The following is a 19,330-nucleotide window of genomic DNA, read 5'->3' as shown; positions in this document are numbered from 1 at the left end:
ACACCTGAAAATGCTTTCGAATTTCTATCAGTTTGTAGAAATGTTGTTAATTGCATAAACTTACATATCGTCCGATGCTAGTTAATTAATTATTACATCAAATGCAATAAAATCCCTATAGACGTTTGATGCATACATTGTCCCAACTAATTGTGATTTAATCCGCTAATAAACACTTCAAATTAACTGACCGCGGTAAATTACTTTGATTAACCGCATCACTTCAAACATACCAGTTCACAGTTTGTGATTTTAACGCATGTCAAATTACACGATCACCGCTAATTAGTAAACAATCGATAGGGAGATTAAATCTTCCTGCAGGGTAAAGTTTCTCTATTTACAATGTATTTCACACCTTTGGATATTTCCGGTTTTCGGAGGTAAAATTGCATTGATTTGAGTCTAATTTTACGAAAATATCGTCCGGAATTCAGAATTTAGAAGTTCCGGAATTCAGAAGTATTATATTAATAGAAAATAGAAGGGAAAAAATCGGGACCGAAAAAATTGTTCGGTTTTTAGAAGTTTCCGGATTTCAGAAGTTCCGGAATTCGGAAGTTACACTGTATTTAAATGTGATTGGTTAATGATGATTGCACCAGTCACGGGTCCACCAATGGAAAGCAAATAAAATTGTAACAATGATAAGAATTCTGTTAATTTATTTCTCATCAAGATCTTGCCCAAAAGGGCAAAGTAAAATTAATTTGACCAAAAATGCATAGACTCCTGTTGGAAGGCTTAATAAGTTTGGAATTAGATTATCTCTACTTAATCATATGTGATTATTCTTTAAGAGCTAGTAGAAGAAACTGTGGATTGGGACTGATTACAGACAGACATAGGAATTCCCCGGGGCCTTATATCTTTGAATATTTTATAGGATAGATATGTTGGAAGCCAGTTCATAATAATGTGGCATGCTTGGATGGTTGTTTCGTGATAACATGCACAAGTGTGTTCAGAGGGCTATTTTAAAGTCTCACTTTAGATAAAAAAAAGAATTATGGGTAACGTAAAAGAATTGACCACTTTTTGGTGGTTTGAAAATGTACCTACAACAACTTTTTGATATGCTAATAAAGTGCAGATATCTAAATTATTTCAAATTGATGAGTCAGATGCTATCTTTAGACCTCCAATCTGACACAAGCAAGTGGGAAAAGGATGGTTTCATATGTTGAACATTGTATTACAGCTGTTTGTTAAAATAAAGTGCAAAATCTTTATATATATGACTACATATTGGTTGAAAACAATAAAACTGACATAAAGTCAATGATGATTTTCCTGCTCCACCTTTAGAAAGTAAAATGATGTGATTGTAAGAATTTCATATAGGTTTGTATGATTTTCCCCTTTCTTGCTATCAGTTTGTAGGCGATTTTTAAAATTTGACAGTGATAGTAAATGAGTACAGTGTCAGCTTGACTCCATACTGCCTATATATTGCCAGTGTTGTGGTAAACTTTAATATTTATTCTTGTTCATTAAGTATTGAATGGATGTTGAAGAAATGCAATCAGCTGTATATTGGAATGGTATGCAATGTAATTAAAACGAGTGCAGCAGGTAATTTTGAAATGATATATCACAGCTGCCAATACAATAAGTACAGAGTTTTATTATAAACATGATCATATTGAGTGAAGTGGGAGCAGTCTTAGATGTGATAATGGGAAGACGGACAAAACCCCACCAGTTAAAACCCCACCACTCAAAATTTTATAGAGTGGACAAAACCCCACCACTTAATTTTATAGAGTGGACAAAACCCCACCACTAAATTTTACAGAGTGGACAAAACCCCACCACTTACACAATGTACCAATTATTGGGCAAGATTTGATGAATTAAAATATATATAATAAAATTATACACATTTTTTTTAAAGTTCAATATAACATTTGTGTAATATAAGAATGAACAATTTTATTAACAATGCATTTACATCTTGCATGTGCAATATGCAAAAAAGGTGTACAAACTGTACACAAAAAACTTAATCCAAATCCCTGAAGAACAAAACAGATTATTTATTGATGTTTTGATTGCAAAAAAGGTGTTTCAATCTGTACACACAAATAAAATCTAAATCCCTAAAGAACAAAACATGATAATTATAGCATATAGCATTTATTTCAATAGCAATATAATATAATGAATGAGATTATACAAACAATTTACAAACTGTTTTAAATCAACATCAAAGAGTAGTCGTTTATATGAGACTGTGCCACATTTATGACCTTGAATTATCCATTATTATTAGTTTCTTCAAATTCATTTCTTCAATTTATTTATATAAAAAATAAACTTCTTACTATTAATCAAGAATATAGCACATTTTCATCAATTAATGAATAGAAAATAGCACATTTTGTATAGCAGATTTCTAGTTTATTCAGTTGAGTCTATTTTCCTTCATACAGTGGCCGCTAGCCTAAAGAAGCTCAGGTACAGTCTTCTCCTTATTGATGAGTTGTTCACACATTCTTTTGAGTTTCTGCTGATGCGCAATTGTTTGTTTTTTTAACATGTTTACAAGAAAGTTTTGTCCACTCTATAAAACTGAAGTGGTGGGGTTTTGTCCACTCTGTAAAATATAGTGGTGGGGTTTTGTCCACTCTATAAAATTCAGTGGTGGGGTTTTGTCCACTCTATAAAATTTTGAGTGGTGGGGTTTTAACTGGTGGGGTTTTGTCCTACATTCGTGATAATGTGGTGTCTTTATTCCCTCCAAATCTATAACTTAAAAGAGAACTTGGCTATTTCTTATGTGATTGCAAGCACTTGTTAGGTACTCAAATATGCTTTTATATATCAAGTGTTGAAGTGTAACATTTCTGTGAACTTGTGCCAGACAGTGCATATGTAGAAACACCTTAATGAAAGAATGTTTTTGATGTGTTTCTTTATTCATAATTATATGCAGCAGTATTACACATACATCAGACTTTGGCAAAGGTGACAAAATCTTGGGGACCATGAAAGTATCATTTTATATATATATATATTATATACATTTACACTGATTGTAGCAGATAGTATATATTAATTAAAGTATTGAGGTCATATTGCACAGACTTAAAAGCAGGCTGGCCTGGATCACGTCAGTGGCATATACATAGGTACATATAAATGTATAAGCTAGTCTGAATCCACATTTGTAGCATAGATAGGCTAGCTTGAATGCACATTTTGTGACAGGATGTGCTCACCTGGACCCACAGCAGTGACATATATAAGCTAGCCTGGTTCCACATAATTGGCATAGACTTAGACATTCTTTGCTACTTGCACTCGAATGAATGAAATACATTTATAATAAATTTAAAAAAAACATCAAATTACATTAGCTCTAGTACAGACAGAATGCATTTAACATAATCATTGATATATATATATATATATATGTTGAGCCTGTTTGAATGTGTAGCGCAGTTTGTGACTGTATATAAAGCTGTTCTGAAACCATCATTTTGATGGTGGATGAGCTGTGACTATGCTTTCATGACTGTTCTGCTAGGCGCTGTGCCGTAATTGGACTGGCATATCGATGTGGTGGTATGTGTGTATATATTCTCTCATATATATATATATATTATATATATATTTGAAGATATTTTATATTTAAATATGATTGTCATTTTGTAAATGTCTGAATGTGCTTTTATGTACAAGAAACTGAATTTTAATTCAACATAATTGTTACAGATTTTGGACAAATTATGATCAGAATATTTATTTTCTCTATTTTGTGAAATCAGCTGATTTTTCTGTAAAAAAGAACAGAAAATTCTTATAGCACCATGAGATTTTTTCTTCTTCAATCAGTGAGATAATGGAATTCCATTGAAAGTAATTTATTTTTGGTTACAGAACTGCCATAAAAAAAGAATAGAATAAAAAAGCATTATAGAATGTTACACACGATGAGGTTTTATCAGTTAATCTGTTTATTATCATATATTATCACATACTGGAGAATATATTCTTCTTAGTGTCAAGGAAACTGTTTCATTCCTAGGTGTTATATCTGTATATTAACTGACAGGTTGTTACAATCACTGTCATGTTGATCTTCTATATCAACCAGAGCTATCTAAATACTCCATGCTTATCTTAATGTATACTATATCATGTTTTCATATTAACTATGACCTACAGTGTAATTTTAATTAATATAAAAGATTTTGACAGGTACGAAGACCAATAGATTTTTTCATATATACATCTTGTATAACAGAAATCAGATAAATGAATGTTGTTATATACATGATACATACTGTATATTTCAGTATTTGTTAAATTATTCAATATTCAACTTTTTATGTTCCCTTTTATAAGTAAAGCATCATGTATTATCTTGAATGTAACAAATCATGTTGTCTATTATCATTCCTTGCTTTATAAAGATAAAGATAATTTGTTAATAGTTCATTTGGCATTTTTATTATGTCCATTTTCATGTTTCTGTTATCTATCTGCAGTGTTAAACATAACATACTGCCACTGATGAATGCCTTTTAAAAGTTATTGCTTTGCATTTAACCTTTCAAAGTCCCATGAATGGGTGAACATTTACTTGCTTTTAGATATAGATCTTAGAAGTAAAGGGATTTTATATTTCCATAGACTTGTCATTTGCAGTTATATTTAGACACTACAGATTTTAAAATGTCATGTTTAACCTTTCAGGCATGCCATCATGTAAATGGCATTATAGAGACAAATGGTTTAAATTTGTATAAAGCCTAAAAACACATATCAATGCTATACATCATTTTACTGTCTAAACACTTGAAATATATAGTTTATGACTTCAATGCATGTAGCAAAGTTGGGTGATTGGGATATAGTTAGTCTGTGGACAACTCTAACTTTGGGATTATGTACCCACTGTACTAGTCTTCCATCCACAAGGGCCCTAATTTCTGTCTCTACTAAATTGACATGTATAGTTAAACTGGACATAAATGATTTCAACTTCTACAGGATAAACTTAAACTTCCCATTAGCATTTTCTCAATGAAGATAACTCAGTTGTCATATATCATAATATTTCAAATATTTCAGCAACATATTATATGTTGTTTCTTGTATATCATGTATGATATTTTGTTTTCTATTTTGTATGTTATGTTATTGAGAGGTTTTGTCTTTATCATTTCATAATCACTGTTTTATTGTCAGTTATTTATATTACACTCATCACTTCTATAATAAATCAAAGAAATAAATCTTAATGTGAATTCCAGCCATCAGGGAAATAAGATTTATTCTAAACCCAGTTAAATATATACTTATGTACACAGCAACTGCTATAATAATATTCTTCAGGATTTTATTGAGGACGGAAAAGTTATTTTTTTGTGGGGGGTTTAGGAGGAAGGGACACTTTCACACGATGACTGTCTGTTAACCCTTTATCTACTGATTTTCTTTGATGAACATGTTAGTCTTCCATTTCTAGAACTATTAATTATCAACAGATGAAAATTTGAAAATGGTCTGCCAAGTACAGTATAGAGCCTGGTCAGACTGCACAGATGTGCAGTCTTCAGGGATGGTTCAGTGTTTTATCTCCATTCCAGGTAAGGGTTAACAGGTAGAAATACAAGTCTTAGAGTTCTTCCACACATGAACACGAATGGCCAAAACAAAATTTGAACTTGCAGCTGCTTGCATTGGTGGGTGGCAAGTGAAACAATTTGTTTCTGTGTCTGGCCACCATTTGTACATTTCTAAACAATATGTATACTTTTTAGCTCGACTATTCGATAAGAATAAGTAGAGCTATTGCAGTCACCCGAGCGTCGGCGTCGGCGTCGGCGTAACCACTTATGTTAAAGTTTTTGTAATAGTTCAAATATTTTCAAAGTCCATTGACATATGGCTTTGAAACTTTGCACACTTGTTCACCATCATGACCCCAACCTGTAGACAGGAGGAGGTAACTCTATCAAGGAGGAGGTAACTGTATCAGGCATTTTTTTACTATCAAGCACTAAGAATAGTCGAGCATGCTGTCCTACCGACAGCTCTTGTTTTTCTGGCTAAGTAAGAAGAAGAATTAACAGGCTGTATACATTTCATATGTTCACTGATCTATTCATTATCTGTATTAAGTAAACAAATATGAAGTATCATGTATTTTTGGTTTCTTTCTGACATATCTCTGAGGATGCCAGTCAATATTTGTTGATTGGCATGAACATGTATTGCTATTCTGTTAATTAGAGCAAATTGGCTAGAACTTAATTTCCGAATTTTGCAACAAGTTGTCTCTAGTGATTGTTAATTGACCAGTTTTCTGTCATGAGCTAGTAAGCTACTTTAAAACTGTTAATTTATTGTCTGAATATTTCTTACTAATATTTCTTAATTGTTAACTAAATAAAATTAATCTTTATATATCTTCTAGAATGCTATCATGGTTGCCTTTAAAATCTCTTATTTAATTTTACTGTAAGAAGTATATATTATAAGGAATATGCAATTGAGACATACTTTGTTTTGGAAGTATGATAGAAAAGTACGAGTTTTTCAAGCTATGTCAATTTTTAACATCATTACTGATCTTATTCCTATACATAAATAGAACATATCAGAAGTGTCAGTGTTAAGATGCTTGGAGTTTTTGAGGTCATGTTGAATCTTCTGTTTTGGATGTAAGGTTTTAATGTCATTGATGGCTATAATGAAGTGAACTTGACATTATGCTTGGTTTTAATGACCTTGACATTTTGAATGGTTTTGATAACCTGGGCATTTTGAATTGCTGTACATTTATAATCATGTAGATGAATCCTAATTAAGTATTCTAAAACATCATTAAACTTTACTAAGTATGATAATCTGTTGTATCCTTTGCCTTAATTTTGATTCAAATCCAAATGCTGGGCACTCAAGTGTGGTACAAAGAAAATCATTAGTTGGTAAAGGTTTCATACTTGATGCACATGGTTTGAGCAAACTTCAGTTTCAGGGAAACTAATTAATTAATAAAGCATTTATTTTAAAGTTATTCATAGTAACATTTGATTTTTTTCTGATATTTCTCTTCCATCATAACTTATTCATGAAATGTATTATAAGATATTTTTCATGTGTTTCTACCCCATACTATGGTCTATTTGAAACTGTAACCATAATTAATGAAGTCTTACATTACACATTAAGGACAGTAATTAAAAGGACTAATGAAAATATTATTGTAAAACTGGAACATTTTATGAAGATGAATAGGCTGTCATCACAAGATTATCCATAGGGAATCACAGATACTGTTACCTCTCATCTAATGTTGATCAAAGCCTCAAATCATAACATTCCTCCTATCATTATATACAGATAGTTGTGTGTGTTTTAAAACTGGTGATGAATTTGTAAAGTCAAAAAATTGACTTGTCATTTTGTGTGTTATGTATATGTATTATATGTGACCATTGCCTGTAGGGATACTGCAGCGTTGATGTAACCAGATTGTTGTTGTGTTATATAGAGAGATGTAGAGATGTAAACGTAATATGGAGATAGAGAGACTGGAAAGAAAGAAAGATTGAGTAGAAGATAACAATGACTTTTATCCGTTTTAACTTAAGAATGGCATGCTACATAGCTATATTTCATCAGAAAGCATCAATGTTTTACAATTATTTCTCTTCTTCTTTATTTTTTTTTGTTCAGTTGTCAACTATAAAATTGTTGCATTTTCTCTCTCCTTAGAAAATTATTATTCTTTTCTTTTACCTTTGTTTCATGATGAAACAACATCACTGGATCTTATGAAGGATAATTGATATTTTGATTGAAAGTGAAAAATTAAACAGTAATAGAGAGAGTTTTTGTCCTTGCTTCATTGCATCTTTTCAGATTTATCAGAAAAAAGATCTTTGTGTCTATTCTTACCCCACCCACTTCAACCACCCACATGTATCTCACAAAGTATATTGGTGTATATTTTCTTAAAAACTACGTCTTTTTATCTTATATAATTATAGTAAAGGTTAATCTTTCATCTTAATTGCGAAGGTAGATTATTTTTTTCAACGAAAATTGTTTTTCTTCCCAGAAAAGAAAATGGCTATAAAGTAACCTATGCTGCGTTATATTGTTGTTAAATTCACTTGTTTTTTGGGCTCATATATAAGCCTGCTATTATAGGTTTGTAGTAATTTTCAAAAATGTACAAATGTAACTAAATAAGAAACAAGTCTAGGCTTTTTCTCTGCCAACAGTTTAATATAGATGTTTAGCATACAGGGTAACACATTGTTCCACTGTAATACCAGTATGATTAATATCCAGTTGTCCAGTTGATTTGGAAACATGACTTATAGGTATTGACACTTGGTGTCTTATAATTATTTCAGTAGTGTAGGCAGTTTGGAATACAATAATTACCACAAATGATAAAAGTGTAATATAAATGACACTTTATATGCTAAGAAATGGACAATTAATTAGCCAAAGCTCAGACTTGTAAATTCACCCAAATATGGTAAGGAAAATCATGGAGAGAAGAAAATGTCTTGAATAATGTATGACTTAAAATTATGATAACAGTATAAGACTGTGCCTCACAGGGACATGCCTTGTTGTTTTATTCAATGGACAAAGTCAAAGCAAAACAAATATTTTTTTTTTAGGAATTTAGTTTTGTAATTGGAAGAAAAATTTCATAAAGGTGAAAGGAACTGTTCTTAAATCAAAATTTGTAGTAATTGAGGAGAGAACAATCAGCGAAATTATGTATTCTAGTTATTGTTCAAGGTGAGAAGTTGAGAGGGGGGTGTTCATACAGTAGGTTATTAACAACTGGCAATTTAGTATGGTTAATGTTAACAAGGAAACTAAATAGATGTCATAACAATTTTGTGTTATAGCTGGCAAGAAACTGATATTCCCAGGGGGGATATATATATTGTCAGAATTGTACAAAAGAGTTTAGATGATAGTGTAATTAACAGGTTGCTAAATGAAGTAACTTTTGACAGAGTTATTGTGCCTAATTTTTGTACTGCATTTTCTTTCCTAAATTTTTGTACAGTTTTTCCGAGTCCTGATATTTTTTATTTCATTTGTTATTTTCATGTTGATTTATGATACTGACAGAGATACCAGGTTTTGTAAAAGCTATTTGTTAATGTTTTAGTTGTAGAAAAGTTATGTTACTGTTGCTGTCTAAATGAAGAGATTAATTGCTTGTAAAAAGTTCAAAATTTAAAGATCTTTGTTTTGTTATTTGTTCAATTAGAAAGTTTTCTTTCACTATCATTCTGATTATATCTTTTTAAAGTGATGATAATTTGATAGTGCTATGCAGAACAAAGCTTTATTATTAGAAGTTGATGCCAACAAAAAACAACAACATATTGTTTATTTATCTAGTCAGTTGATAAAATATGATAGGCATAAATAATGTATGATAAGGCTGGGTGCTGCTTTATCTAGGTGCCCAGTATTTATCCTGTTCATGGCTTATCTGTCAAGGATCAGGTTTCAGGTATATGGGAAATCTGATTTGTTGTGATCTGATAACTTGTTAACACCATGTTTCTATCAGGGTTTAATATAATATTTCAAGGTAGAATGACAAGACCCTATGTTATGTTAAAGCAAGGGCTGATGATTATAACTGAAACTGATGTCATATAGAAGGGTTGATGATGTCAGAAGTTCAAGTTATTTTAGCTGTAACCTTTTAGTACAAATTGGCTAAGCATTAGTACAGGATGAATTTTTCTCTTTTCCTCTCACAGCTTCACTAATTGCCCCATTAGCAGGAAATTTTCATTGTGGCACCAGGAAGGAAGGAAAAAACCTCAAAAGTCCCTGACACTACTGTTGATTATCTCTCCAATTTGCATATTAAACACTATGCAAAAGCCCCTCAAATCATTCTTAAATGTTTCCTTGGATAATTCAATCATCAAGTCTTTGGATAAGCCAGCGTCTTGTCAATTTGCCTTGAAATAATGTCGCTGAACGCTGAAACCTTTGGTCTGCCTAGAACTAAGTTGGCAAATGAATATAAATGATTTTGGGCGTATTTTCTTTCCTCAAAGCTTACAAATGGATCATAATGTGATGGTTGCTGGTAAGTTAGAGATAATATAAGCTAAAACTTTCTGTTCAATAAGATAATATAATTATGAGACATTCCATCCAACAATAGTAGTATACAATTATATAGAAAATTACACATAGAAATCTTATTTGTACACTTTTTTTACCCTATACTGAATATGTTAACAATCAAAGTTCTATATAAACTAATGTAGTGCACTTTAAGCTGTTTCTACTTTTGACCCATTTGAACTTCATTGCTTTCATATTCAATTAAAGATATTTACACTTTCTTAAGATATTAGTTGAAACTATAAAAATATTGTTGTTCCATAATGGTTATGGCAGCCTGGGTGATTTTAGCCAAATCTAGAGTATAATTTTGAAAGGGTATTGTGACATGAACCATATATTATATATCAAAATTATTATGGTATAAACTTAACTTATGTAGTCTGCAGTAAAGAAATAATAAATATGATAGACTTTATTGATTTTTAGCTCACCTGTCACAAAGTGACAGGGTGAGCTTTTGTGATCGCTTTTCGTCCGGCGTCCGTCCGTCCGTCCGTAAACTTTTACTTTAAATGACATCTCCTCATAAACCACTAAGCCAATTTCATCCAAACTTCACAGGAATGTTCCTTTGGTGGTCACCTTTAAAAATTGTTCAAAGAATTTAATTCCATGCAGAACTCTGGTTGCCATGGCAACCAAAAGAAAAAACTTTAAATATCTTCTTTTAAAAAACCGAAAGAGCTAGAGCTTAGATATTTGGCATGAAACATCTTCTAGTGAGTGTCTACCAAGATTGTTCAAATAAAAGCCCTGGGGTCAAAATTGGTCCCGCCCCAGGGGGTCATTGATTTTCCCTATATGTATATAGTAAAAACTTAAAAAACCTTCTTTTAAAGAACCCGAAGAACTAGAGCTTAGATATTTGGCATGAAACATCTTCTAGTGGGTGTCTACCAAGATTGTTCAAATAAAAGCCCTGGGGTCAAAATTGGCCCCGCCCCAGGGTGTCATTGATTTTCGTTAAATGTATATAGTAAAAACTTAACAAACCTTTTTTTTTTAAAAAAAATAGCTAGAGCTTAGGTATTTAGCATGAAGCGTCTTCTTGTAGGTGTCTACCAATTTTATTCAAATAAAAACCCTGGGGTCAAAATTGGCCTCGCCCCAGGGGGTCATTGATTTTCCCTGTATGCATATAGTAAAAAATTTAAAAATCTTCTTTTAAAGAACTCATGGAGCTAGAGCTAAGATATTTAGCATTGAAAACATGTTCTAATGGTTGTCTACCAAGTTTGTTCAAAATAAAAGCCCTGGGGTCAAAATTGCCCGCCCCAGGGGTGTCATTGATTTTCCCTATATGTATATAGTAAAAACTTAAAAAATCTTCTTTTAAAGAACAAAAGAGCTAGAGCTAAGATATTTAGCATGAAACATGTTCTAATGGGTGTCTACCAAGTTTGTTCAAATAAAAGCCCTGGGGTCATAATTGGCTCCGCCCCAGGGGGTCATTGATTTTCCCTATATGTATATAGTAAAAACTTAAAAAATCTTCTTTTAAAGAACTCAAAGAGCTAGAGCTAAGATATTTAGCATGAAACATGTTCTAATGAGTGTCTACCAAGTTTGTTCAAATAAAAGCCCTGGGGTCAAAATTGGCCCCGCCCCGGGGGTCATTGATTTTCCTTATATATGTGTATATCAAAAACTTAAAAAATCTTCTTTTAAAGAACAAAAGAGCTAGAGCTAAGATATTTAGCATGAAACATCTTCTAATGGGTGTCTACCAAGTTTGTTCAAATAAAAGCCTTGGGGTCAAAATTGGCCCCGCCCCAGGGGGTCATTGATTTTCCCTGTATGTACATGTATATAGTAAAAACTTAAAAAATCTTCTTTTAAAGAACTCAAAGAGCTAGAGCTAAGATATTTAGCATGAAACATGTTCTAATGGGTGTCTACCAAGTTTGTTCAAATAAGAGCCCTGGGGTCAAAATTGGCCCCGCCCCGGGGGTCATTGATTTTCCTTATATATGTGTTTATCAAAAACTTAAAAAGTATTCTTTGAAAAAACCTAAATAGCTAGAGTTAAGATATTAAGCATGAAACATCTTCTAGTGAGTGTCTACAAAGTTTGTTCAAATAAAAGCCCTGGGGTCAAAATTGGCCCTGCCCTGGGGGTCATTGATTTTCCTTATATGTGTTTAGGAAAAACTTAAAAAACATCTTTGAAAAAACCCAAATAGCTAGAGTTTAGATATTAAGCATGAAACATGTTCTAGTAAGTGTCTACAAAGTTTGTTCAAATAAAAGCCCTGGGGTCAAAACTGGCCCCGCCCCAGGGGTGTCATTGTTTTTAACTATATGTGTATAGTAAAAACTTAAAAATCTTCTTTAAAAAAAACACAATGAGCTAGCGCTTAGATGTTTAGCATGAAACATCTTCTTATAGGTGTCTACCAAGTTTGTTCAAATAAAAGCCCTTGGTTAAAATTGGCCCTGCCGGGGGTAGGGGAGGGCAGATCATTGTTTTTCATTATAAGTGTGTACATCATGAAACGTCTTCTTATAGGTGTCTTCCAAGTTTGTTCAAATAAAAGCCCTGGGGTTTAAACTGGCCCCGCTCCGGGGGCCTACATACAGGTGAGCGACCTTAGGGCCATCATGGCCCTCTTGTTTTTGTATACTTTTAAATACACTGATTTTTAATTGAAATTTAATTATTAAAATGAATTAGTTAATGGTTTTACTCTTAATTTTTTGCATTTTTAGAAATTAGAGTTATGATCTTGACATTGGCCAAGAAGTTTGTCATAATGTATTTGAAATAAAAACATTGTGCTTTGGTCAAACTAGGACAGGAAAAATGCAACTTTGTTGTCAAAAGTTTATTTCACGATATTGAAAATAAACTTTTATTGACACCTGTAGTAATAGGGTATGTTTCCCTATCATTGCAGAATATTTAAAACATGTTCAATGATACTATTTTATATCTAATATCTACAACTTACTGATATACTAGCAAGTGTTCTGTTGTTAACTAGTATATTATGGCATTATTTTTTGGTGAAAACTGAACACATTCACAGATAAATAATTGGAGAAGTTTATCAAAGAAAAGTTACCTCTACTGGTCGGGAACCATCAACCGGACACTTTTTGAACATTTTTCCGTACAGATTTCATAATTTTTAACATAGAGACCTAAAAATTTGACACAGTTCAGCTAGGTTCTTCCCCTAACTTACAAACTAGTTTGTTTATTTCTGAATGTATTGACACTTATATCTGAGGCCCGACAAGGAGGGTATCAAAATTACCTAAATTGTCTACACTACAGTACCATGTGTCCGGACAGATATGTACATGACGTGATTTAATTCAGATAAAAGCTTGGGTGTTTTGATTTTTGATTTTTAACATGATATACAATATGTCAGCAACAAATGCTGAAGTTTTGGATATTCTATTGTTTACTCTGCAAATGATTATAGCTGGTATATGAGGTCAGGCATTGCTTTCCTGGCCCCCAAATTTCAACGTCAACATTCTTGAAATAGACATTAAAATATTACCAGTTACGGAGGTTGAATAAATTTATTTAATTAATTATAGAAGAAACATGCATTTATTGTTGGTAAAAAAGTGACTGACATCCACTGAACAAAGAAAATACAAAATTAAGCATTTTCTGGGCCGTCCGGGTTTGATGGTTGTCCGGTTTTGGTGGTCTCCAACCAGTATATCTGAGATAATTATTGGAGCTGTATTAACTAATTGATATAATGATTATATTTACTGTATATATTATACAATAACATAATGAACAAAATGGTTGACATGTGTGTTTAATGGCTTTCTAACATTTCTTACGTAATGTAACAGTTTAACTTAGCCTGATAAATTCATTAATGAATCTGCTTTCTTTTACATGTTTAATACTTATGGAACATTTTGATTAAATAGTTTATTGGAAATGTATTTAAAACTATTAATTTTGTAGTTTAAAGATATAAACTTTAACCATAAAACATTAAGATAGTTTTGGAAACCTGGTATAGTTTGACTTCATGTGGCTTTTTTGTTTGTTTCAGTAAAAGATTAATATAAATTTGAGGGGGAAGAAAATATTTTGGAAAAAAAACAACATTAATTTTAGAATTCACTTAAGGCTAAAGTAATTAAACTTGATATTTCACTGATTAGTTTTGTTTTGTAAGTCTGATTGCTTATTAAAAATGGGTGCAATTTTCATGTAATATCTTGACATGAAAGTGTTATTTTGCTATTAAGTGAAGAGTTAATTAACATTCAAGAACTTTGAGAAAGGTCTAGAATAAATTGGTATGTTTGATTGTATAAGAGATTGCCTTATTTTATACCAGAAGTGTAATTGACTACAGTTATTATACTTTACCTGACCAAGTATTACCTCTCATCTTTACTTGATATATGATATGATACAGTGTTGTTTTTTGGGGTTTTTTTGCTACAGTTAGTGTTTTTTTTCCCCATTTTAACATTTAATCCAGTCTTTGTGAGTTTTTGTTTGTATTTTTTTTTTCTTTTGTATACCATATTTTATTTCTTCCATAAATGAAACTTCCAGGTGTTTTTTGTTGATTTTTTTTTTTTCAAAAAACAAAGCTACTTTTTAAAAGTCATTTAAAGAAATATACTATTTAGTAATGAGTTCAACACACTGCGGTATCATATACAATGTTTACAAAGATAGAATCGTGTAATTTGATTCAGTTGAAATACAGGTGTTCTTTTTTTTTCCCAGTTTTTTCCAAAAAGAGATTTTGCTTAAATCAGAGTTTCAGTTACAGAATTTTGAAATAAAAAAAAAAATGTATGTATTTGAACTGTATATTAAAATCAAAATATTATATGAGATCGTTTCATTGCGGGGAAAAAAGTTGGTCTATCTTTTGCATAGAGAATCAAAATGAAGCATACTTGGTACATGGGTATTGTATAATAAGGTAACCTGTAGCCTAGTTTGTTAAACAACAGTATATTAAGCTTCGTAAAAACAACAAAACAAAATTGACATTTCTTGTTATTTGCTAACTGAATGACATTTTGCTGTGTTTCATTATTGAACGGCATTTGTGACAATGTTCAGCTGAGAGATTTTTTATTTTTATCGGAAACTTACCAAAGAATTGATGAACAATACTAAGAGGCATGACAATTACGGACACTAGAAGATCGGTAATTGCCAATGACAATAGGAAGTAGTTGGTCACGCTTTGTAAACGCTTCTCCATAGATACAGCCATGCACACAAGAATATTTCCTGTCATTCCAAACAACATTATCGGCAGTAACACGAGTACCTCCCAGTTGTAGACCACTGCGTCAACCGCATCCGTGTCTGAATTGTTACTTTTATTAGGCACGGTACTATCCGAGATATTCCACATGTGTCCTGGTGAGCACGCATTTCCTTTTAACACATACGAATATTAATTACACACATCATTTAATTCCAATCTTTATTCAAGTAAATCCAACGCTAGAATATTTTCTATTCACAACACCATAATAATAACAAGCCTCTCCGATTTTTGCTTTTTCTTCTTTTCTGTTGTGGTAACAGCTGAGCAGCGATCACACTTATTCTGCTACATCATTAATGTTTACACACAAATATAAAAAGAAAATGAACTGTCATTGTATAAATGCAGTTTTTTGTGCATTTGCTATTGAATGTTTCTTTGTACGCTGTTGTTTTTTTTCATAGACTCTGTGCCTACGTGATTGGAGATTTGTTGTCTAAATATTCTTATTGACGTGGGTTCAATTAGATGATCATCATCACATCATCATCACATCTTTTTTGCACTAGATATTGGAACTTTCATTCATACCCCTGTATAGGAATAGAGCAAAATAATTAATAGAGCAGACAATGTTTTGTGTATAACAAGAGATAATTTAATTTACGCAGAAATAAAAGGTTTCTGATCAGTTTAATAAAAATGCGGCTATATAGAGAGAGAGTTCTTACTATTGTGGAAAGATATGCCGTAATTTGTCCCTAAATTAATAGTGCAAATGGAGTAGGGGGAAATCTTTGGAAAGACAGGCAATGTTTACAGTGAAGTCCATATAAATCACTATAGATACTATAAAAATATATTCAGTGTAAAACCAGAAATAGAAAATAAGTTGAAACTACTGATGAATATTGTTATATCTATTTAAGATGAAACACCATTTAAACCAGAGCAAGATTTATATTTTCTTTAGTTCTTTTTATTATATTTTATTTTGTTATTTAGTTTTGTCTGTATTCATATCACACAGATAAAAAGAAAACTTGGGCCAAGGTGGCTATAACTTTAATCTAGAAAGTTTCTGTGTTTTATGATCTTAAAACAATGTCACAGTTGCTTCAAATCTGTAAAAACTAAATATTGACTGTTTGAAGACAATAACTATTTCTATAAGAGTCATTGAACTACAGATACCATCAGACTTAGTTTGCCAAAACAAGCTTGACATGCGTAAAATTTGAAACATTTGTTTAGGTTTTAAACATTTCAGTGTCAGGATTATATATAATCAGGTAACTCTCATCAAATTGTATAGTTCCTCACACTGACCTTGCAAAAACTTATCACTTTAAGTTCCAATGTTTGACAGGTTAAATCATTTGTCTTGACTTTCTTTGTTGTAAATTGTTTGCTCTTAACCTGAGCTTTCTGTAATTGGCCCAGCTTTGAATTGGAATCACAGTCTATTCAATTCAGTTAACAAAATTACAAAAAACTGAGCAATCATCAATACAGTCTGTTCAGATTGCACAGATGTGCAGCAGGCTGGCCCCTGGTTCTATATATGTCACAAAGGTTAATTATCTTCAGTTCAGGCTTGAGTTAAGGGTTAAACATTTGTACAGATTTTGAATGATCTAACTTGATAAAATTATTCACCTTTTAGAAGGTAAAGGGGGCATTCAAAGTGCCAACTTGTACACAAAGTAATGTACAGAGGTGGATTGGTGTAACATTACTGGTGTTACTTCAATAGTTGTACATAAACACAAGAACAAAAAACATTCTATTGAACAGTGATAAATAATGATATAAAAGCACACAAAAAAGCAACCAATTTACTGGTGAGTTTTGTTGAAGGAAACAATAGAAAGGAATAAATGTCTATTAAGGTATGTGATAAAGTATAAAGTGTTCTAGTGAAGGAGTTATTTGCCACTTTATCCTGTATGTAGTGCTAGTTTGTTCCTTAATAACCTGTGGTCTGTTATATATAGACATCTTAAAGAATGATTAGACTAGAAATCTTTATAACATGCCAAACAAAACATCTTACCATTTTGTGTCTTAAAATTGTCTGGAGATTTATTACTACATGCATACAAAAAATGTTACAAATTAAAAAAAAAGATATTTAATTTAAGATTTGAAATTTTATGGATGAAATTAATGTATTAAAAGATGAAAACAGTGTCGTTGTTTTTTTTGCTCATTTCTACAATATCAAGATATGTTATTCTCATTTTAATGAAAAGTATTTTAATATAAAGGTCTTTAAAAGTTAAATAAAATATTTGTTAAAATATTGACTGACTATATAAGTGTGGTATTTAGATGCATTTGGTAGAGAAAAAAATATATTGTATCTATATATACAGTATTGTATATGTGAAAATGGCAGGATATGATGTTATATAGAATGAAGATTATATCTTGTTCATTTATTCACATATGTTCATCCTTTTTGCACTAAAACATGCAAAATTTATCAGTGTATAATTATGTTTGATATCATCATATAAATCCTAATTTTATGTAATGTATTTGGTATAATTAATGTATGTTTTGATGTAGTTAATTAAAACAACATCACTACATATATAATATCAATGTACCTTACAATGATAAAAGTCATCTTTACTAGAAAATCGTGTAATATAAAAGGAGGTTTTTATTGTGATTTTATAGTTGAATAATTCATAGTTAGGTGCCTTCATCAGATTCTTATCATTGTTCATCTTCAGATAAAGTTTTTATTGGTAGAGAGATGATTATTTTATCTATTGATACATTACAGTCATGAATTTGTTAGTCAGATTTAACCTGGGTAAAAATTAGGTTAATATACAGATATTGTTCCATAAGTTGCTAAGCTATGAAAATGTGACAGGTAATGATTGCTTGATTAAATACTTGTTAAAAGAATGATGACTGGAGTTTTCTGTGAGAAAGGGTACTTGGTGGGATTGTACTGTAAAAGTGTAACATTGAACATTGTCTCAATAAAATCAGCAGTTTATTACAGTAAATGACACTAGGTATCTACTGTACTGTGCTTTCTTGAATACTGAGTAGTTTAACTTGTGTTAGGAGAATGTCAAGCAACAGTTCATACACTGTGTGGTTTTGACACTTGTTTTGTTTTCCTCTTTCCCATGTGTCAATGGTCTGAAGTATTTTATAGGGAAATGATACAGTAAAAAATTGAGCATATGAAAAATGGTGATCTTTATAACCTGCTGTATGTATATGTGATATTGTAGATTTAACACTTCTAATGCTTAGACTTTTACATTTTGTGTTGTTTGTCAGTTTTTGTTTAATTTAGCATTAAAAAAATGAAATAAGTTCTGACTTAACCACAACACGTACAGAGTATGTTTTGAATATTAACATAGTTTGTGTATAATATTGATCTAACAGGATACTGACAAGTAAGTTCTATTTATATAAATAAAATGTACCTAAGTTTTTTACAGGAATGTTTAAAAAAAAATGAGCATTCAGCAATTGCTACTGGTAACACTGGCAAGGTTATTAATATTCCTACTTAATATTAGCATTTAAGAATTTGTAAAATATTTAACTGTTTATCAAATATCATTTAGACTATCTTTACTTATCAATCTGCTAGTATACTAGCTAGCCACAGGGATGAAATTTTTTTTGAAATTTTGTTGTCATTTAAGCTGATTGCTATCTTGCCAAAATATTATTTGTTGACATTTCTGATACAACATTTCAAAAATGTAAACTTAACCGTTGGTCTTTTATGATACATCACTTAATAGTCCCCAAGTTTATCTCTATATGTTTTGTTTGCAATATCAAACAAAAATATTATTTTTATGATGAATTGTGAAAATAATTGTTTAATAATAATCCTTAACAAATAAAAATGGTTTCAAATTGAAACAAATATCCTACTTGATGTAAATTTCAAATAAAGA

The 19,330-nt window shown here is 31.2% G+C and overlaps 1 protein-coding gene across 1 annotated transcript in view; it reads right to left on the bottom strand.

Moving 5' to 3' along the window:
- Window positions 1-19,330, bottom strand: part of LOC132759415 (5-hydroxytryptamine receptor 2C-like) — a 38,878-nt gene that overhangs the window by 18,560 nt on the left and 988 nt on the right. The window contains exon 2 of the mRNA XM_060751178.1: window positions 15,257-15,973. Coding sequence (XP_060607161.1) covers window positions 15,257-15,524 — 268 coding nt within the window. The 5' untranslated portion in view covers window positions 15,525-15,973. The remainder of the gene's footprint in view (window positions 1-15,256; window positions 15,974-19,330) is intronic.

Source organism: Ruditapes philippinarum, unplaced genomic scaffold (assembly GCF_026571515.1).
Source record: "Ruditapes philippinarum isolate M1 unplaced genomic scaffold, ASM2657151v2 ctg1992_1_1_1_1, whole genome shotgun sequence".
Taxonomy (NCBI): Eukaryota; Metazoa; Mollusca; class Bivalvia; order Venerida; family Veneridae; genus Ruditapes; species Ruditapes philippinarum.
The sequence above is the reverse complement of the archived record's forward strand: the minus strand, read 5'-3'. Positions and strand labels throughout refer to the sequence as shown.